The sequence below is a fragment of the Suncus etruscus genome, chromosome 3 (assembly GCF_024139225.1).
Source record: "Suncus etruscus isolate mSunEtr1 chromosome 3, mSunEtr1.pri.cur, whole genome shotgun sequence".
Taxonomy (NCBI): domain Eukaryota; kingdom Metazoa; phylum Chordata; class Mammalia; order Eulipotyphla; family Soricidae; genus Suncus; species Suncus etruscus.
This window is the reverse complement of record NC_064850.1, coordinates 139,729,148-139,751,359: the sequence shown is the minus strand read 5'-3', so window position 1 is coordinate 139,751,359 and position 22,212 is coordinate 139,729,148. Positions and strand designations below refer to the sequence as shown.

The 22,212-nt window shown below is 41.8% G+C and overlaps 1 protein-coding gene and 1 non-coding gene across 2 annotated transcripts in view; one reads left to right on the top strand and one right to left on the bottom strand.

Annotated features, from left to right (window-relative positions):
* The window catches only part of MFSD14B (major facilitator superfamily domain containing 14B), a 44,256-nt gene that overhangs the window by 19,933 nt on the left and 2,111 nt on the right, over positions 1 to 22,212 (bottom strand). The window contains exons 2-4 of the mRNA XM_049770077.1: positions 9,532 to 9,627; positions 2,065 to 2,127; positions 1,012 to 1,139 (exon numbers count right to left, since the gene is read on the bottom strand). Of these exons, the coding sequence (XP_049626034.1) occupies positions 1,012 to 1,139; positions 2,065 to 2,127; positions 9,532 to 9,627 (287 nt within the window). The remainder of the gene's footprint in view (positions 1 to 1,011; positions 1,140 to 2,064; positions 2,128 to 9,531; positions 9,628 to 22,212) is intronic.
* Positions 2,248 to 2,351, top strand: LOC126004793 (U6 spliceosomal RNA). Its single transcript, XR_007494044.1, has one exon. It is a non-coding gene; the product is annotated as a U6 spliceosomal RNA (small nuclear RNA).

Sequence of the window (22,212 nt, the reverse complement as noted above, 5' to 3'; positions counted from 1 at the left end):
TATGCTTCCAATGTTTGGAATCCTGGCATCCCATTTGGTCCCCCAAGCCTGCCAGGATTTCTGAGCGTAGAGCCAGGCCAGGAGTAACCCCTGAGCGCTGCCGGGCGTGACCCAAAAACCAAAAAAAAAAAAAAAAGAGGGGCAAGAGAGACAGCATAGGGGTAAAGCCTTCAAAGTGGATAACCCTGGGTTTGATTCCCAACACTGTATATAGTTTTCAGAGCACTGACAGAGGTTATAATACTGAGTATTATGTATGGGGTATTGCCCAAAAACAAACAAAAATTTAATAGTCATCATTTAGAAAAAAAGCTTTCAGTCTTAGCAGAGTATACACAAAAGTGACTATGGTATCAAAACTATACTCCCAGGGGTTGGAGGATAGAAGTAGGAAAGGCAGGTGGCGCTGGAGGTAAGGTGTCTGCCTTGCAAGCGCTAGCCAAGGAAGGACCGCGGTTCAATCCCCCGGCGTCCCATATGGTCCCCCCAAGCCAGGGGCGATTTCTGAGCACATAGCCAGGAATAACCCCTGAGCGTCAAACGGGTATGGCCCAAACACCAAAAAAAAAAAAAAAAAAAAAAAAAAAGAAGTAGGAAAGGCATTTGCCTTGCATGCAGCCAACTCAATTTCAATCCCATATGGTCCCCCAGCATGTCCAGGAGTACAGGAATAACTACTAAACTCTGCTGGGTATTGTCCAAAAAACAAAATAAAACTCAGGTCAGTGCCTCTGAAAGATAAGCTGACAAAAACATCTGCAAAGTCAACAACGGAAGTGGTAAAATCTGGGATTTCCTTCAAGAACTCCAGCAACTGACCTCAAGGAATAGTCACTCAGACACTGCTTTGCTTTATTTACTCTCCAAAATAACTTATCTTTTGTTTTATAAAGTTTTCACTACTCTTCTAGAAAATGGCAAATGTCCTAACAGGCCTCAGCAAGGAGACAAACCAGAACCCGCTTTGAAATGCTGGAGAGGTACCCTGCAGCATGTGTGAAGGTCACTCACCATGGGCTGATCCGCATCAATGGAATTGGGAAGCAGGTGAAGAAAACTGTGCCAAGGAGAAAGGGTTTCCTCCCCCAAACATCAGAGAGGGCACCTATAAGAGGGGCGCTGAGAAAAGAGAGAAGACCCTGGAGGGAGGGGAACCAGAAGCAAAGGTCAAATGTTATCCCCCAATTACTTGTAATTTAGACCTAAATAAAATCTTTTTATCGGCTACCAAACAGTAAAAGTTAAAATGTTAAATACAGTTATCATTAAAACTTTATTATTTATTTTGTTTTTTGGGTCACACCTGGTGGCGCTCAGGGGTTATTCCTGGCTCTGCGCTCAGAAGAAATTGCTCCTGGCAGGCTTGTGGAACCATATGGGATGTCAGGAATCGAACCCACATTCATTCTGGGCTGGCTGCATGTAAGGCAAATGCCCTACTGCTGTGCTATCTCTTCAGTCCCATCATTAAAATTTTAAATAAGAGGCCAGAGATGTGTAAGAGATTGTTTTGGTCATGGCCAACGTGAATTTGATTCGATCCCCAGCACCCCATGTACTCCACTAAACCCAACCAAGAGTGGTCCCAGAGTTCAGGAATAAACCTGGAGCATGGAGTGTGGCCCATACCCTATACCACCCCCAAAATACAACCACAAAACAATTTCTTTTTTTTTTCTTTTTCTTTTTTTTTTTTTGGGTTTTTGGGCCACACCCGGTAACGCTCAGGGGTTACTTCTGGCTATGTGCTCAGAAGTTGCTCCTGGCTTGGGGGACCATATGGGACACCGGGGGATCGAACCGCGGTCTGTCCAAGGCTAGCACAGGCAAGGCAGGCACCTTACCTTCAGCGCCACCGCCCGGCCCCACAAAACAATTTCTAAACAAGCTTCTTTCTTTCTAGAAAGGAAAGGAATGGATAAAAAAAAAGTGTATTTCCTGAAAAAGGGGGTTATGTCTCCAGAACAAGTAATAAGTCATTTTCAGGAGCCTCATTTAACCTTCTAGAATTAAGCAACTAAGTAATTCTGGTTTTGATTCACCACATTTAAAAACTGTTCTTACCTTTACACCTTGAATGAGACCATTCATGAGGAAAGTATGCTGAGGAAATGTTTCACGTAGAACCTACAAAAGAAAATAAATGTGAAGAGAAATTTAAAAGTGCACTAAACAGATAGGGTTCTGCCTGTTAATGGTAGGCTAGAAAAAGAAAATGAGCTTGGCAATTAAAAAAATAGAAAAACCATGCTCGCTTTGGCAGCACATATACTAAAATTGGAATGATACAGAGATTAGCATGGCCCCTGCACAAGGATGACACAAAAATTCGTGAAGTGTTCCATTAAAAAAAAAAGAAAAAAGAAAATCCAACAAAATATGAAAAAAGGGCCAGAGCAATCGTGCAACGGTAGGGCATTTGCCTTGCATGCAGCTGACCCAGGAAGGAAGCAGGTTTGATTCCTGGCCTTCCATAAGGTCTCCAGAGCCTGCCAGGAGCGTTCTGGGGATAGAGCCAGAAGTAACCCCTGAGCACTGCTGGGTGTGGCTCCAAAACAAAAATCGAACAAAAAAGAAATGTTAAAATGGGGGCTGGAGAGATAGCATGGAGGTAGGGTGTTTGCCTTGCATGTAGGACAGTAGTTCGGGGCTGGATAGCACAGCAGCGTTTGCCTTGCAAGCAGCTCATCCAGGACCTAAGGTGGTTGGTTCGAATCCCGTTGTCCCATATGGTCCCCGGTGCCTGCCAGGAGCTATTTCTGAGCAGATAGCCAGGAGTAACCCCTGAGCACCACCAGGTGTGGCTCAAAAACAAAAACAAAACAAAACAAAACAAAACAAAACAAAGAAAAGGACAGTAGTTTAGTTCTAATCCAGGCATCCCATATAGTCCCCCAAGCCTGCCAGGAACGATTTCTGAGCATAGAGCCAGGAGTAACCCCTGAGCGCTGCTGGATGTGGCCCAAAAAAACAAAAAATCAAACAAACAAAAGAAATGTTAAGATGGCAAGAATTTAATAAATGATGCCAACCACGCAAAGTTGCAAAGTGACTAATGGCTCTCCAAACAAAGAATAATTTGAAGCATATACTATAAAGGATACATAAATTCAAAAGTGCAGCCCATCTTCAAGTAAATCTAATAGGGACTCTTAAACTTCACAATTTGCGTTACATTTGATTATAATTCAGATTAAGTTATTCCATACTGTCAGCACTTCCAAATGTCCAGGAGATCAAAAAAAAAAAAATCACATCTAAAAAGGCCATTATCTAGATTCAAAATAAGTGAAAGGTTTTTGTTTTTTTCCTCCTAAATATACTAATTCTGCCATTATCAAAGGTATAGAAAAAAAAAAAAGGAAGGTGCCATGATCAAGAAAAACAACCAACTGGGCTGAAGCAGGACAGTTGCCTTGGGCCAACCCAGGTTTGATTCCCAGCATCCCATATGGTCCATATGGTCCTCTGATCATTGCCAGAGTAATTCCTGAGTGTAGAGCCAGGAGTAACCTAACATTGGGTGAAGGAAGGAGGGAGGAAGGAAGCAAAGAAGGAAGAAAATTAAAGAACAAAAACACTCAAAGACTTCACAATCTGAATTACTTAACCAAGTTGAATATATTTTAAAAAGTTATTTCTCTAATTTCAGGTCTGCCAGTTATTGGCTCGGGGTCTCTCAGCCCTCAACTTACTGTCAGGCAAAGGCTGAGAAACTTCACAGATGGCAACTAATAATGTTTTCTTCATACTGTTTCCAAAGCAAAGATCAATGCATCAATTTCAAGGCATTTCACTAAACTTCATAGGATTTTCTTGGGGGTACAGACAGACTGGAATATATACTGTTCAGTACTTTTTATCTCAATCTCAAGGATTTTTCTTGTCTTGATAGAAATAACTATTTCATAGTAGTTATAGCAACGAGAAAAACCCTAACATATGAATTATCATGGTATCGTGGATGATAGAGGGAAGATGCCAAGAAGTAAAATGCCAACAATAAAGGAAGTTAACAATTCCAGCTAAAATAGAATAAGCCCCGGGCTGAAGAGACAGTATACTGGGAAGAGCGTTTGCCTTGCATAGAGCAACTGGGTTTGATCCTCAGCATCCCATTAAGGTCTCCTGAGCCCACCAGAATGATTCTTTTTTTTTTTTTTTTTGGTTTTTGGGCCACACCCAGTAACGCTCAGGGGTTACTCCTGGCTATGTGCTCAGAAGTTGCTCCTGGCTTGGGGGACCATATGGGACACCGGGGGATCGAACCGCGGTCCGTCCAAGGCTGGCGCAGGCAATGCAGGCACCTTACCTTTAGCGCCACTGCCCGGCCCCCCAGAATGATTCTTGTGTGCAGCACCAGGAGTTAGCCCTGAGCATAATCAGGTGTGGCCCCCAAAACTAAAAACAGCCAAAAAATCAATCCTAATTTTGACCACTGTTATCAAATAACCTAACTTATTTTTAATTGAAATTGTTATTTACAAAATTCTTCATAGTTGGGTTTCAGACATACAATATTTCAGAGCCAATCCCACCACCAGTGTCGACCTCCCCCCAATGTTCCCAGGCCTGCCAGGATATCAAGTCCATTTTAAGTTTTGACTTTTTTCCCCCAAGGCTAGTCAAGTGAAGCAGTGAGAGTGAAGATGGAAGAAAGAAATCTGTAGCTGGCTGTGATCAATTAATTGTAAATACCACTGCACTCGGACCAGCCAAGTTTTGATTGTTGAAGTTTGGATCCCATGATTACATCATGGCGGTTGACTTTGGCTTGGATATAGTCCAGTCCTTTCTTAGTACCACCAATAAATGCACCTGAGACCTCTTAGCCCTTGTTCTATCCTTTTTTATTTGTGTTTCTCCTCCTCCACTTAATTTATTTCCTTCTCTCTATACTCTGGGGCCTAGAGTATTCTTGACAACTCCCATTTAAACCATTGCTTTTCTTCATGCAGTCAAATAACTTAACTTCTCTCTGAGCAAAAAGGGCAGTTGAGGGGACATATCAGTTAAGTTACCCCTTGCCCCATGGAGTGACTCCCCATAGTATAAAGGGTTAGTTAGCAAGCTGTGGTGTTGAGCAGGGGGAAGATAAGTAAAGGACATTTAGTTTAATTTAGCAACATCAAGAGCACAGAAAAAAATGAGCCCATCGTTCTTAATTTCTTCCGTGACATTACAAAGTGGTGATAGCAACTCTAGTAAACACAAGTTTTTCTGCAAAATAGCAAAACAACTTGGACACTGTAAAGATAGAGTGAAGTTTTTGTGTAGTCTAAAACTACACTTCAGGATCCAAAAGGGATACAGAAACCCACAGAAAAATGATCTACTCTGAGCAGTAAGAAAGATATAAAAAAATAGAAATATAAGGAAGGTGTTGACTCTCTCTCTCTCTCTCTCTCTCTCTCTCTCTCTCTCCCTCCCTTCCTCCCTCCCCCCCTCTCCCCCCCCCTCTCTGTTTTTGGCCATGCCTGGTGACTCTCAGGAGTTACAGAAATAGCTATGGGTCAGCTGCGTGCAAGGCACTCTTCTTCTGTGCTATTGCTCTGGCTCCTGTCCCTAGCTCTTATTAAGACTGGTTTAACTAGGAGGGCCAGCGCAATAACACAGTGGGTAGGGCATTTGCATTGCATGCAGCGGATTCAGGTTCAATTCCAAGCATCCCATCTGGTCCCCTGAGCACTGCCAGGTGTGGCCCCAAAATAAAATCAAACAAAGTTTTAACTAGGGCCAGGGAGAGAGCACAGGGGTAAAGGTACTTGCCTTGCATGCGGCCAACACCAGTTAGCCCTGGTACCAAACAGTTCCCCTGTACTTGTTGGAATAATCCCCTTTTCCCCCTCCCACAATAGCACAGAGCTGAGAGCAACCCTTAGCACTGCAGGAAGTGGCCTCAAAATTTGCTAATTAATATAAAAAGGGATCTGATAATCTGATAGAGGTAGTATATATTATAGGGTTAAGGTGCCTGCCTTACATGTGGCTGACCCAAGCACTGCTAGGAATCCCTCCTGAGCAGAACTAACTTTAAGCACTATGTGTGGCCTAACACCCCCCCCCCCCAATAATAGTGTTCTTAATTTTAATTTAAATACTTACCAAAGAATAATTAGAGGATTGTTTCTATCTGACAAAACTGCTGGGCCGGAGAGATAGCATAGCGGTAAGGCGTTTGCCTTGCATGCAGAAGGACAGTGGTTCAAATCCCAGCATCCCATATGGTTCCCCCATATGCCAAGGCGATTTCTGAGCGCAGAGCCAGGAGTAACCCCTGAGTGCTGCCAGGTGTGACCCAAAACCCAAACAAAAAAAACAAAACCCCAGAAAATGCTGGATTAGGGAGGAGTGATAGCATAGCAGGTAGGATGTCTGCCTTGCTCATGGCCAACCTGGGTTTGATCCCCAGCATCCCAAATGGTCCCCAGAGCCTGCCAAGAGTAATTTCTGAGTGCAGAGCCAGGAGTAAACCTTGACCACTGCTGCTGGGTGTGGCTCAAAAAACAACCAACCAAATAAAAAAACTGCTGGATTACAACATACCATAGGCAACTGGTTGCATCAGAAAAATTTTGAAACTCTATTTGGGGAGGGGGTGGTTTGGGCCACACACTCAGGGGTTACTCCTGGTTTGGGACCATATGGGATGCCGGGGAATCAAACCGCAGTCTGTCCTAGGTCAGCATGTGCAAGGCAAACGCCCTATCACTTGCACTACCACTCTGGACCCTATTTTAAAACTCTTAAACTTGTATCTTAAACAAAATGAGGGCAAAATAAAGAGAACAAGGTCAAAATAAGTTTCTTAAAATAATTGGCCTGGTGTACCTAAATTCTAAGTCCATATTAAAATGTCCTCAATAATCACTCAAGGTCACAAGTACCTTGTGATACAGACTGAGCAATAAATAGTGCATCTCACACAGCTTTACACACAGGAGCAATGATAAACAAAGCACAGAAATTCTCCTAAAACTCAAATGGCATTAAATCCATTAATTAACAACCAGTTAGTTACCTTCCATAAAAAAATTATGAAGGAAAAGACAGCAGAATGAGAAATATTACAATAAAGTTAGAAAATTAGAGGCAATTTAACTTGTATTTTGTGGGGGTTTTTTTTTGGGGGGGGGCACACTCAGTGGTACGCAAGGGTTATTCCTGGCTCTGCACTCAGGAATAAATCCTGGTGGGCTCAGGGCATATAGGGGAAGCCAGGGATTAGGCAAGCACCCTACCCACTGTGCTATTCATCTGGCTCCTATAGAGGCTATTTTTTTTTAATTTATTTTTTGTTTTCTTTGGGACAACACCAGGGGGTGCTCAGGAGTTCTTACTGGCACTGTGCTCAGAAATCAATCACTCCTGGCAGACTGGTGAGGGGAGGGGGGGAGACCACCTGGGATGTTGAGGATCAAATCTGGTCAGTGACATGCAAGGCAAACACCCTACTTGCTGTGCTGTCATTCAGGCGCTATAGAGACAATTTTTAAAATCAACAGTTCTGGAGCCAGAGAGATAGCACGGAGGTAGGGCATTTGCGTTGCACATACAAGAATGGTGGTTCGAATCCCAGCATCCCATATGGTCCCCTGTGCCTGCCAGGGGTGATTTCTGAGCAGATAGCCAGGAGTAGCCCCTGAGTGCTGCCGGGTATGGCCCCAAAAGAAAACACAACAAATCAATAGTTCTAAGTTGCACTTTTAATTAATCAAATGATATTAAAAATATATCAGAAGTATTAAAAGCTTCTCAAAGTCAACAGTGGGCTGGGGAGATGGCTCAAGTAGCTGAGCACAAAGCTAGCATGTGCAGGCCTGGGGTTCAATCCCCAGCACCACTGAGCCACACCAATTGGCCAGGTCAGGTGGGTCAGTGGGGAGGAGAGTCTATCACTTCATTTTATGTATTTTTAATATCTTTTTTTTGGGGGGGGGCACACCCGGTAACGCTCAGGGGTTACTCCTGGCTATGTGCTCAGAAGTTGCTCCTGGCTTAGGGGACCATATGGGACACCGGGGGATCGAACCACAGTCCGTCCAAGGCTAGAGCAGGCAAGGGCTTACCTTGCCTTTAGCGCCACCACCCGACCCCTATTTTTAATATCTTAAGAAGTTTTTTCTTGATTTTCTAAACAATTTGAAATGAAGTTCATCCTAATCAAAAGGTATCTTTTTGTTTTGCTTGGGGCCACACTAGGCATTGTTCAGGATTCACTCCTGGCTCTATAATCAGTCATCACTTGTGTAGGGGATCAGATCACATGGGCCAAATGGGGTGCCATGGATCACACCTGGGTTGGCCACATGCTAGGCAAAGTGTCTTTACCACATAGTAGTTCTATTTCTCTGGCCCTTTGGTAAGGCAAAATGGTGAGTGGAAAGAGTTAACCATATATGATTCTATATTGTAGAGGAAACCTCATACTAGACCCAACTAAACCTCATTCCAGACCCAATGTGGGTCTGGAAGCAACGCTGACACGGGAAATATCCACACAGATTAGGGAGATAAAAAAGGGTTCAGAAATTTCTATCACAAGCTATCTGCCAGCAGACTAAAGGGTTCTGGCAGGCAAACAGGCTAGCTGTGGGGTCAAAATTGGAAGAAGTCTTTCTGACCCCAAGGACAGAGGACTTTGTTGGGAAGAGTAGGACTACCTCCATGGATGGAGAACATATAGGGGGCCAATCCAGAGGTTCTTCCCACCCAGGAGGGACAAGCACATGAAAAGAAGAAATATCCTGATTAGAGTGAAAACCAGTTACTTTAACATTTATTTAAATTAAACATTAATTACTAGAGACCTAAAACCTGGCTCCAATTTTTTCCTTCAGCAATTCCCTCTAACCATATGAGACACTCAAGATTTTGTAAGGAAATGACTGTTAGTGAGCTAACCACAAGTGGAAACTTAAAGTCTTACAATCACCACTTTCATTGTACAAATATTTACCAATCTCTTTCCTATCTATTATATTCTTAACCCAAAAGCCATTACATTTAAAAAAAAAAAAAAGCAAGTTACAATCTTGTGTAGTTGTGTAGTAATTTAGGGTATGCAAACTTTTCCAAAAATATACAACCCTCTCAATTCACCCTCAATATCCTTCTGAACCTTGATTCAGAAGGTATGGTATTCTTGGTATTCTTGCTACCCAGGAAAATTTAACAAAGAGCCACGTTTTTGTTCAAGGTAATTCATATCTACACAGTGCAATCAACACAGTGAAATAAACAGTACTGAAAGCTACTTTCAGGGGGCCAGAGAGATAACATGGAGGTAAGGCGTTTGCCTTTCATGCAGGACAGTGGTTCGAATCTCGGCATCCCATATGGTCCCCCGAGCCTGCCAGGAGCGATTTCTGAGCATAGAGCCAGGAGTAACCTCTGAGCACTACTGGGTGTGACCCAAAAACCAAAAACCAAAAAAAAAAAAAAGCTACTTTTAGACTCAAAGTTAAGACACAGTCCTAGAAATGAGCACTTTTGCTCTCATAAACAAAGTCCCATTCCAGCAATACTTACAGTTAACATTGGAGTGGTCAATAGACCCCAAGCAAAGAATTCAAGAAAGATGACAATAGCAGCATGGTATACACTTGGTCGTCCAACGCCTTGTGGCTAAAAAAAAAAAAAAGAATAATTATTGTGAAAAAGAGTAAACTAAACAGATATAAGAAGTCCATTTATAAAAGGATATCTAATATACACATCAAAAATCTATATAAGATCAACTAAGGATTTATCTATATTATAATAAAATTTCATTCTGTCATATTCGTTCATCTTTCCTATCCACAAAAGGTTCTAAGTTATAGACTCTATTTGTCTCGCCAATCTTTGCAAAGCTTGGGTAGAAAATCAAGTGGGCTCTGGAGAGACTGAGTTTCTAGGATGAATTTTGGAGGTTAAAGTTTTAGGATCTAATTTTTCTTACTAATTGTCCTTACCAATTTGGCCTCTATTAGTCAGGCATTTTCTAGTTAGAATTAATGGGATGAAGGGTTATATGTTCAAAAACATCAGAGGATGCAAAGATAAGTTTTCCTTTAAGTGACAATGTCTTTAGAAACAAATAGGGAGGCATGGATAGATTAGAGAAGATTAATCATCAAATGAGTGTGCTTGGGCTGAATCCTGATGAAAGGGAGACGGTAAGGAAAATTTAGAGCCTCAGAGATGATACAGTGCCTTGCAAGCAGTTAACCCAGGTTTGTGTCAAACCCAACTTTCTGTAAGGTTTTAAGACTGCACCTCTCTAACTGGTTGCCATTTGGGACTATGACTCCTAGAAATAAAAATACAAAGCTGCTCTCCACTTAGTGGGCTTTGGCCCTGTGATAACGCTTATTCCAAGATGCTTTTTCACACTGGACTTTAATCGGAAGTAGTACTTTATAAAAGATGGTAATATACTATTATTTATATGCCAACATTTTTTAACTTTCCAAAATGGTAAAACTACATTTGTGTTTTTTATTTATTATTTATGGGTCTCCCAAGTGGTGCTCAGAGAGTTCAGGGTCATTTGCAATGACAATGAGGCCTATAGTGTGACGGCCCATAAGACCCTATCCTGTGGGTCCTGAAAGCCTCCGGAGCCACATCCAGTGATACTAGGGGGCCTCCAAGGTTACTATGGTGATACTCAGGTCATAGGGAAACAGGTATTAAACCCAGGCCAAGGGCATGCCTACCTTCCTGGCCATATCTATATGGGTTAACTAGATAGACTTTAAACAGGAAATGATAAACATGAAGGGCAGCTAAATGAACTGCTCTGGGGCCAGCGAGGTGGCGCTAGAGGTAAGGTGTCTGCCTTGCAAGTTCTAGCCAAGGAAAGATTGTGACTGTGGTTCCATCCCCCAGCGTCCCATACGGTCCCCCCCAAGCCAGGGGTGATTTCTGAGCACTTAGCCAGGAGTAACCCCTGAGCATCAAACGAGTGTGGCCCGAAAAACCAAAACCAAAAAATAAATAAATAAAAAATAAAAGAATTGGTCTGATTTCCTTAAAGTGTCAATGCCTGTTCTTTTGGTTTTTGGGGAAAAAAAATAGGGCATACTTTTTAAAGGAAAAATAACAAACACCAGCTTTCATAAGTCCTTTACCAATAGAACAGGGAATGCAAATGGCAGCCACCATGAGACTACTAATCCAGTGTCAGTGGGTCTAAGACACGGAAGCCAGAAACCTTCACCATCCCTGATGCCTGTTTCACCTGCTCTTCTGCTAGTTCTTGCCTGGATTATAGAACAGATTTTTCACTTCTGCTCTGTCACCTACTGCACAGCAATCAGAAATATAAATATATCTGTCTAAATATAAGAGAATGAAACTCTGCTACACCCTTCACGGCACAGATCCTATTTGGTCATTTTACACCTTCCATTAAGTCCCACAATCTTGGTTGTGCTCTACACTACCCTAAAGAATTTCTAATGACTATGCAATTCATTTTGTTTATTGTCTATCTTCCCTAAAATGGAAATGACATTAACCATGAAGAAAAGTACTTTTGTCTGTTTTGTTCAATGATGGTAATAAACAGCAATCCTCTCTCTTCTATAGTAACAAAGACTAATTAAAAAATATGTGAAATGAAAGAAGGACCTCTTCTGAGACTAATGTCTTTGCTCTGGTCCTTAAACAGCAAAGAAAACAAAGAGAACACTTAGAAACAAATGGTCCCTTTTCTTCAGCAAAGAAATGTAAGATATCAAAGAAAAAACTGGAGGAAGAATTATACTAAATTAAAAGAAAGGTCAGAGACAGGAGAGATAGTTCAGGGAGTAAGATGCTTGCTTTGCTTACTGCCAACCTGGGTTCAATACCCAACATACCATATGGTCCCCCAAGCACCGTGTGTGGACAGTGTGTTCAGAGGACAATGTGTGTTTGTTAAAAAAAAAAAAAGAAAAAGAAAAAGTCAACCAGGTGCCAGAGTGATAGCACAGTGGTAGGGCATTACCCTTGCACTCAGCCAACCCAAGATTGACCAGGGTTTGATTCCTGGCATCCCATATGATCCTCTGAGTGTGCTAGGAGCAATTTCTGAGTTCAGAGTCAGGAGCAGTGTGAAAAAAAAAGTCATCCATAAAGTTGCTCATCAGTGCTAACTATTTCCTTCCTTCCTTCCTTCCTTCCTTCCTTCCTTCCTTCCTTCCTTCCTTCCTTCCTTCCTTCCTTCCTTCCTTCCTTCCTTCCTTCCTTCCTTTGTGCTATTTCTTTCTTCCTTCCTTCCTTCCTTCCCTCCTTCCTTCCTTCCCTCCTTCCTTCCTTCCTTCCTTCCTTCCTTCCTTCCTTCCTTCCTTCCTTCCTTCCTTCCTTCCTTCCTTCCTTCCTTCCTCCTCCCTCCCTCCCTCCCTCCCTCCCTCCCTCCCTCCCTCTCCCTCTCTCTCTCTCTTGGTTTTTGGGTCACACCCAGCACTGCTCAGGGGTTACTCCTGGCTCTATGCTCAGAAATCGTCCCTGGCAGGCACAGGGGACCATATGGGATGCCGGGATTGGAACTACCAACCTTCTGCATGAAAGGCAAACAAACACCTTACCTCCATGCTATCTCTCCGGCCCCAGTGCTAGCTATTTCTTAAGAAAGCATTTTTCTAAAACATTTTTATAAAATCACTAACATATTTATAAAATCATCTTAACTAACTGAATCTAAATGCAGTTGTCAAAATAAATTAATAAAATGAATTTTGAAAAGCTGAAAATAGTCATCTAGAATCTTTAAAAGTCTACATCAAACAAAAACTCTTAATATGACCTTCCAGCTACATTTTTTTGCCTAAAGAAAAATTTAAGTTGTTCTACCAACATCTTTCATTGTATGAGAAGCAACGATTTCTTTTCTTTTTTTTTTTTTTTAGGAACTATTTCTAACCATTCCATTTTTCATTAACAGACCCTGATTACAGTACTTAATTGTTTTCTCTTTTATTATGGTGCTTTCCTCATGAGTAGGATGAACAAAAACACATATCACACAAACCAGACTCTTAAGAATAAAAAGGAGGGTCCGGAGAGATAGCACAGCGGCGTTTGCCTTGCAAGCAGCCAATCCAGGACCAAAGGTGGTTGGTTCGAATCCCGGTGTCCCATATGGTCCCCCGTGCCTGCCAGGAGCTATTTCTGAGCAGACAGCCAGGAGTAACCCCTGAGCATCGCCGGGTGTGGCCCAAAAACCAAAAAAAAAAAAAAAAAAAGAATAAAAAGGAATGCTACTAAAATACAATAATATCCTTAAGCTGCAATGTCTGATCATCCTCCTTTAAGATCATATTAAAGGTGCGCAACAACAAACCACAAAAAACATAAAAATCTCTCAAGTACATATGAAACATTAGTTCTATTCTAACATTGTTGTTAACTAACTTCCTGACTCCATGCAATTTCCTGGGTGTTAGTGCTTTCATTTGTAAACTAAGGAAACGGAACTGTAGTGTGGAAGGCTCCTCTACTGCAAAAGAATCTGTGCAAAGGAGTGGTAGCAGGTCATACAGGAATAGGTCAGGGGCCTGGAAAGAGAATGTAGCTTCCCACGCATTCAGAACAGGAAGTCTATGGGATATCTACCATTTATAGTATTCATGTATTCTTTTCCACAGGTCTCTTAATTTTTCTTAGTATTTCATACATGAACAGTAGAAAAACATACAAATTTATGTAGAGAAACAGAAAAGGAATTAAACTAAAATCTCCAAAATTTTAATACCAGAAAGAATAATAATCTTTTCAGACTTTTTCCAAGGGTATTATTAAAACATCTTAAAGATATTAACTGCACATTCACTATCCATTTATATGGGTACAGAGCAGCTTATCTGAAGGACTTAATAATTTCTGGATATTCTACAATTGTTTTACCAAGTTATTTTTAAGTTAGAGTCAATACTTCATTATTATACATAATTAATGCATATATAGCAAATACACCTCTACAGTGTTCCACAAACTGCCTTATCGGAGGATAATTTCCTTGAAGTATGATTGCCTAAGGGCAATTCAAAGGGGAAGGACTTTTTTAAACTTTATATTAACTGTCTAGCTTCCATATAGATGTTATCACCTGGTAATAAGTAATTTAATGATTGAAGCTGACGTTAAATATAGTCAAGATTCTTTTTGTTTGTTTTTGGGCCACACCTGGTGACACTCAGGGGTTACTCCAGTCTATGCACTCAGAAATTGCTTCTGGCTTGGGGAACCATATGGATGCCAGGGGATTGACCCGCAATCCATTCTAGGTCAGCACGTGCAAGGCAAACGCCCTATCGCTTGTGCCACCACTCAGGCCCCATAGTCAAGATTCTTTTTTTTTTTTTGGGTCACACCCCGCAGCGCACAGGGGTTCCTCCTGGCTCTATGCTCAGAAATTGTTCCTGGCAGGCTCGGAGGACCATATGGGATGCTGGGATTTGAACCAATGACCTTCTGCTTGAAAGGCAAATGCCTTACCTCCATGCTATCTCTCTGGCTCCCATAGTCAAGATTTTTAATGCTATAAATAATGCATCATTATGCATCACTATTCATTCCATAGCCTATGATGCTCATGTGTCATAGGCTGGACAACTAAACCCAAAGGAGTGACTATTTTATTTCAATAATACTAGTCTTAAGGCCGAAGTGAAAGCACAGTGGTAGGGCATTTGCCTTGCACACAGGCTGACCCAAGTTCGATCCCCAAATTTCTGAGCAATTTCTGAACACATAGCCAAGAGTAAACCTTGAGCATCACCGGGTGTGGCTCAAAAACCAAAATAAGAATACTAATCTTATGTTACTAATATTGGTATCATTGAATTTTCCTACTTTACAGCAGAGTATAAAAATAATGTATGTCTTACCTGTTTGTAAAGAATACTTTCATTATGTACTAACCTCACAGAGATGCTGTACCAGAAAAACCACTAATTATGTGAAATTCATAATCTTTTTTTTGTTTTGTTTTTGTTTTTGGGTCACACCCGGCAGCGCTCAGGGGTTACTCCTGGCTCTAAGCTCAGAGGGCTCAGGGGACCATATGGGATGCCGGAATTCGAACCACGGTTCTTCTGCATGCAAGGCAAGTGCCCTATCTCCATGCTATCCCTCTGGCCCTGAAATTCATAATCTTAGTGCACTTTTATTTTTAAATTTGAAAATCAAACTGGAAGATAACTGAGAAGCAGACTACTGGGGCTAGAGACAATTCAGTGGGTAGGGTATTTGTCTTGTATGCAATGGACCCAGGTTAAATTCCAGGCACCCAATATGGTTCCTGAGCACCATTATGAGTAATTTCTATACAGTCAAGGAGATACGTGTGAGCAGAAAAGGGTGACTACAAAAATCCAAAAATAAATAAGCTGCCTAAGTTAGGATCTACAGAGATAGTACAGGGGGCTAAGGAACTTGCCTTGAGAGTGGCTGTCTGGTGTTTGATTCCAGATACCATGTATGGTCCCTTCTCAGTATACCCAGGAGTAATCCCTGAGTACTGCCAGGTATGGCCCAGGCCCATCCCCTGTAATAAACAAAAATGAAGAATATTGAAGCTATCAATATAACTTCACTTACGTAAAAGTGAGACATTAGTTCACCCGGGAGTGTTTTCCTTTCGATTAGATATTAGAGTAAATAGGATCACCTGTATAGGCAATTCTGTATATGACGGTGTCACAGACTGACACTCACTGTTCCTGTAATATGAGAAACTGACCTTCCAAATTAAAATTGGATTAAGTCCCAGGGATGAGAAATGTCCAGCTATCTCCACTTAATCAGCTACTCATTTTCAGAAGGTCATTGTTTTAATTACATGCAATTCTAGTTTTCGTTTTTAATTCATACACTGAAGTCACATATTTTTTGTTTGTTTTTGGTCACACCCAGCATCGCTCAGGGTTCCTCCTGACTCTACACTCAAAAATCGCTCCTGGCAGGCCTGGGGGACCATGTGGGATGCCTCGTTTCGAACCACCGTCCTTCTGCATGCAAGGCAAACGCCATACCTCTATCTATATCTCCGGCCTTCTGTAGTCACATATTTTTATGAGGAACAGTAAATGGTTAGTGAAAGCAAACCACATTCCTTAGAACATCATAAATATAACTGCCATGATTTCTTTAACAATTGCTAGCAAAGCCACATGTGAAGCAGAAAAAGATCCATATTTTCAGATGCCACATTATTCTGCCTCACTAGAAAGATCTCTTTAGGGTCTGGAGAGATAGCATGGAGGTAAGGTGTTTGCCTTTCATGCAGAAGGTCATCAGTTCGAATCCCGGCCTCCCATATGGTCCCCCGTGCCTGCCAGGAACAATTTCTGAGCATGGAGCCAGGAATAACCCCTGAGCACTGCCGGGTGTGACCCAAAACACACACACACACACACACACACACACACACACACACGCGCACACACACACACGCGCACACACACACACACACACACACAAAAGAAAGCTCTTTAGTGTAGAGAGGACATTTAAAACATGTTTGAGTCTACAGAGTCTAAGCTGGAACAGCAGTTTCTTTTCCTTTTTTTTTTTTTTTTTGGCCACACCCAGCAGTGCTCAGAAATCACTCTTGGTTGGTTCCCAGGATCATATGGAATGCTGGGAATCAAACCTGGTTGGTCCTGAGTTGGCCACATGCAAGGCAAACACCCTACCCGCTGTGCGATCGTTCCAGCCCCTCTTCCTTCCTTTTTCCCTCTTGGTGCTGAAGCTTGAAGCCAGGGCCTCACACACACCTGTGAAGCATGTTCTCTCTCACTTGCCACACCCCACACTTGGACCTAGGCTTTCTGAAGGGATCAAGTAGGCCTCGGAAACATACCAGAATAAATGTAGGGAAGAATAAACACTACCAAGAAGTGTCCCTCAATACATCGTTAACACTTCTGATAACTTTCTCCTTAAAAATACTTTGAGTATGGGGGCTGGAGAGATAGCATGGAGGTAAAGCGTTTGCCTTTCATGCAAGAGGTCATCGGTTCGAATCCCAGCGTCCCATATGGTCCCCCGTGCCTGCCAGGAGCGATTTCTGAGCATGGAGCCAGGAGTAACCCCTGAGCACTGCCGGGTGTGACCCCAAAAAAAACCACAAAAAAAAAAAAAAAAAAAAAAAAAAATACTTTGAGTATGGCCCAAGGTTGGTTTGGGCAGAAACAAAGGGAAGGTATCACTGAGCATGGGATGAAACTGGAATTCAGATGGAAATACTCATTCTGTAAAATGAAGTAACTTTGGGGCCGGAGAGATAGCATGGAGGTAAGGCATTTGCCTTCCATGCAGGAGGTCATCGGTTCCAATCCCGGCGCCCCATATGGTCCCCTGTGCCTGCCAGGAGCAATTTCTGAGCCTGGAGCCAGAAATAACCCCTGAGCACTGCCGGGTGTGACCCAAAAACCACAAAAAAAAAATAAATAAATAAAAAAAAATGAAGTAACTTTTTAAATAAAAAAATATATTAATTTAAAATTATTCTACGGGGCCCGGAGAGATAGCACAGCGGTGTTTGCCTTGCAAGCAGCCAATCCAGAACCTAAGGTGGTTGGTTCAAATCCCGGTGTCCCATACGGTCCCCCATGCCTGCCAGGAGGATTTCTGAGCAGATAGCCAGGAGTGACCCCTGAGCACTGCCGGGAGTGGCCCAAACCCCCCCCCAAAAGAAAAATTATTCTACAATATACATTATGCTATAATACAATTATTCTGACTACACATGCCAGAACAAAAGTAGGGTGGACAGGGCACTTGCCTTGCACACAGCTCACAGGATTCAATCCTTGGCTCCACATATGGTCCCTCAAGTCCTTCCAGGACTGAACCCTGATTTCAGAGCCAAGAATCAGTCCTGAGCACCTCTAGGTGTGGTCAAAAAAACAAACAAAATTTTATATATATATATATATATATATATATGTATGTATGTATGTATGTATGTATGTATAATACACACACACTTTTTTGGGGGTTTTTTGGGTCACACCTGGCCACGCTCAGGAGTTCCTCCTGGCTCTATGCTCAGAAGTTGCTCCTGGCAGGCTCAGGGGACCATATGGGATGCCGGGATTTGAACCGCCGACCTTCTGCATGCCAGGCAAACGCTTTACCTCCATGCTATCTCTCTGGCCCTATAGTTATATATTTTAAGGCACATATATTTCTGTTATTTGGTTAAAAAGAGTTAACCATCCATCTCAAAAAAAAAAAAAAAAAAAAAAGACAATTAGCCTTTAGGAAGGAAAATAAGCCAACAAAACATGGGAGATGGGACACCAAAGAATCCATAACTATGCCCAGAAGGGGAACCAGAGGCAGGAGAATATCTGTGAATATGGTGCCTCCTCCCAGTTGCAACACTTAGTGCAAGCAACTCCTTTCTCAACATCATTCCCATCCACTATCAAAGGACTTCTTTTTTGGTTTTATTGGTTTTGGGACCACACTATTGATGTGTGGAAAAACCTTTCAATTTAGTAAAGTTTTGATTGGGGGGGGGGGGGACAAAATGGTAGAAAAAAAAACCCCAGCAAGTATTAAAGAAATAAAGTATATAATGACTATGGAAGTTTCAATTTTACAAGATAAAAATGTTCTGGAGATGGTGTTGATGAATACCACTGAACTGTACACATGGTTAAGTCTTATATCTTATTATAATTTGAAAATGAAAGGAAAAGTATAGATCTTATAGAAAGAAATAATGTAAATAGTTGGGTTGCTTTAAAAGAACAGTTTAAGTATTATGTCTCAACTACTTTAAAAATGTAGAAACAAAAAAGAAACTTTCTACTAAATACAAATTTACCTTTATTGCTGAAAACAACAAAATATTCCAGCACTATTTTATTAACTTTGGAAAGATCAAACTTTAAAGTGCTAAGAAAGAAAATAAGTTGAACCACTCACAGCCACCATTACCATGTAAACAACAGCCCAACTTCATGACTAAACTCGGAAGAGATGCAAGCCAAGCCACTGAACCTCATCGAAACACAGGTCACTGAGATGAAAATGCTGGGTCCCTGTTGGGAGGGAAGTGGGCCAAGAATCGTTCTACTGTTTTACAGAACCAGGAGCCCACAGCCTCATATGTAGCCATGCAATATCTCCAAATCCCAAAATAATGAGAGGCTAGGAGCACACCAAATTAGAAGGCACAGTAGCAAAGCCAACTTAGACTCAAAGAAAACAGTAACACAGAAGGCTCTCAACAAGCAATAACTCAGTAAACCCTTAGGCAATGACTTTAATGGCTTCATTGTAAGAGAAAACAATTTTTGCAAAATTTCTTTTACAAAAGTAATTTCTCCTATAATTCCATTAGCCTCTTTGTTATAACAATGTAAAAAAGTTATTTTGTGCCTACTAAGGGGGCAAGAAAGGGTGGGAAATGGGGTATAATAGTTGAAGGAAGGTCACAGTAGTGGTGGATTAGTGTGGGAACACTGAATGCCCAAAGCAACTGCATTATGAACTGTGTAAATAAAGTTTAAAATAAAGTTAATTATTATGTGCCTCCCCTAATATGTCCCAGGGTCCTCTCACTTTATACAAACAAAACATATCAAATCTTGATCTTGCAATACACCCATCCTCCCTCTCTGCTATTCAGTAAAGCAGAGGGAAGGGCCTTTGCCTTACACGTAGCCACCTGGGTTCGATTCCCAGCATCCCATATGATCCCCCAAGCCTTCCAGGAGTAACCTCTGAGTATCACAGGAAGGATTGGCCCAAAAACCGAGCCAAACCAACCCAAACCAAAAAGACCTTAATATTGTGCTCAAAAATCCAAATTAGTCTTCATAGGGACTTTCTTAACATACAGGCTCTCAGAAGGACAGTGATCCTTAGACTCCCATACAAGTGTTTCCTGGAGTTCACGAACAGCACAAAATAAATAGTATGTGAATCTTAGGTGCTTTTTCTTTAGTTTCTTTTTGGATTTTGGACCACATGCAGTGGCACTCAGGTATTACTCCTGGCAGGCTCATGGGGAGCAAATGCCCCACCCACTGTGCTATCTTCCCTCCTTGGTTTGTCTTTTTTTTTTTTTTTTTTTTTTGGTTTTGGGTCACATCCTGCAGTGCTCAGGGGTTACTCCTGGCCCTGTGCTCAGAAACTGCTCCTAGCAGGCTCAGGGGACCATATGGGGATGCTGGAGCTCAAACTGGGCTCCATCCGGTGTTGGCTGTGTGCAAGACAAATGCCTTACCGCTGTGCTATCGCTGCAGCCCCCATTGGTGTGTTTTCTTTGCAGCAAATCTCAGGAGTGAAGTCCCCCCTTGTACTGCTTCCACCCAAGGGGGATCTGGTGATAGTTCAGTGGTAGCACACCTGTCTAGCAGAGCACTAATTCCCTCACCGCTGCCATTTGGGAGATCCTTTGTAGGCCACAAGTGTGGGATTCCAGCATCCCACAAACAAGTACATGAAAGCAAACAACACAAGTATGTATGTGACCAACAACAATAAAAGGAAGGGGCAAAAATAATCCCAACATACTTTTCCCATTACAAAGATTGAGTGTATAGGGGGTCTGAGTGATAGCATAGTGGTAGGGCATTTGCCTTGCATGTTGCTGAACTGGGTTCAATCCCTGAGCCAGCAAGGAGCGATTTCTGAGCACAAAGCCAGGAGTAACCCCTGAGCACTGTCGGTGTGGCATTAAGTGTAACAGAAATATTGCACTTAAAAGCAAATAACTGATAAAATACCTCAAGGTGCGAATATACACACAATTAAGGACAGAGAGAACAATGAAACAAACATTTACTTGTTAACACACCTGCCTTTTCTAGAAGGCAATGAATGACCTTTTGGAATAAATACTAGATTCACAAATCCCTTTGCCAAACAAGATAGGAAAGTTCCTCTGTGGTTCATGAACCTAAATGCTGAGCATCAATGCGATCTAGCAATAAGAAAATTAACATGTTGAAATAAAACAGAACACCAAAACTACAAGCAGGAAAGTCCCACACTGTGGAAGTACTGGCAGACAAGCCTATTTATGATTAAAGGCATAAAGTGTTTTTGCTTCCATATATTCTATAAAGTACCAGTGTCTGAACCTTGCCATGCTAGTCATTGCACAAAGTCTTTAGTGAGTAAGCAAGAAGGAAACTTTAGACTATCTGTACACACAGACAAAAAAAAAAAAAAGATGGACAGGAATCTACTTAGAATCAATTTAGCAGATTGGTTTCAGAGTATACAAAAAAGAATGAGAGAATAAAACCCTGTAGGTTTCCTTGAATACAACACCCCTCAAAAGTTCCAGCAGGCCAGAGGACCTAGTTTCTTAAGGATACTATGTAATGGGATCAATCTTTAGTGCAAATAAAGTCAGAAATAACAAAAATAGTTAAAACTTATTGAGGAGTTACTAGGTTCCAAGCTGGAGTCAGTTAACAATCCTATGAGGTAAATTCTAATGTTAGCTTACATTATTCAAAATGGGAGGGTAGACTGACAGTGAGTAATCTCAAGAAACGGTCAAATCTAGGTCAAAAATACCAAGGGGGCTGGAGAGACAGTACAGTGGGTAAGGTTCTTGCCCTGCACGTGTCTGACAGGGGTTCAATGCCCAGCACATCTGTAAGGTCACCTGAGCACCTTCCCTAAGGAGTAAGACCTGAGCACGATTGGGTGTGGCTCAAAACCAAAAACAAGAAGTACTGAGTATTCACTAGGACAAAGAGAAGAGAATTAAAAATCATAAGGACTTTAGGGACTGGAGAGATAGCATGGAGGTAGGGCATTTGCCTTGCATGCAGAAGGACCATGGTTTGAATCCTGGCATCTCATATGGATCCCTGAGCTTGCCAGAAGCGATTTCTGAGCCAGGAGGAGCTCCTGAGTGCTGCCGGGTGTGACCCCCCCCCCCAACAAGCACTTTATTTAATATATTTAGCTGCACTTATTTGTAAAGAACTTCTGGATGCTGCAGTATGGGAATGGGTATATGAAGCTACCTCTTAGATTACTTAAGAGTGTGGCCACTAGTTAAGTGCCCACAGCCTAGTGGTTAATTATTAATATCCATCAATGGACAGGAGTAGGCAGTTTGGTTTGAGGGATCAGAAGATGACAAAAATTTTAGCAATAAAAAACAAGAAGCACTAACTCAAAAGAATGTCTCTCCCACCCTACCCCTAGTTTTTTTCTTGAATAAGAAACAGCACCTAAAAATTATATTAAAAAAAA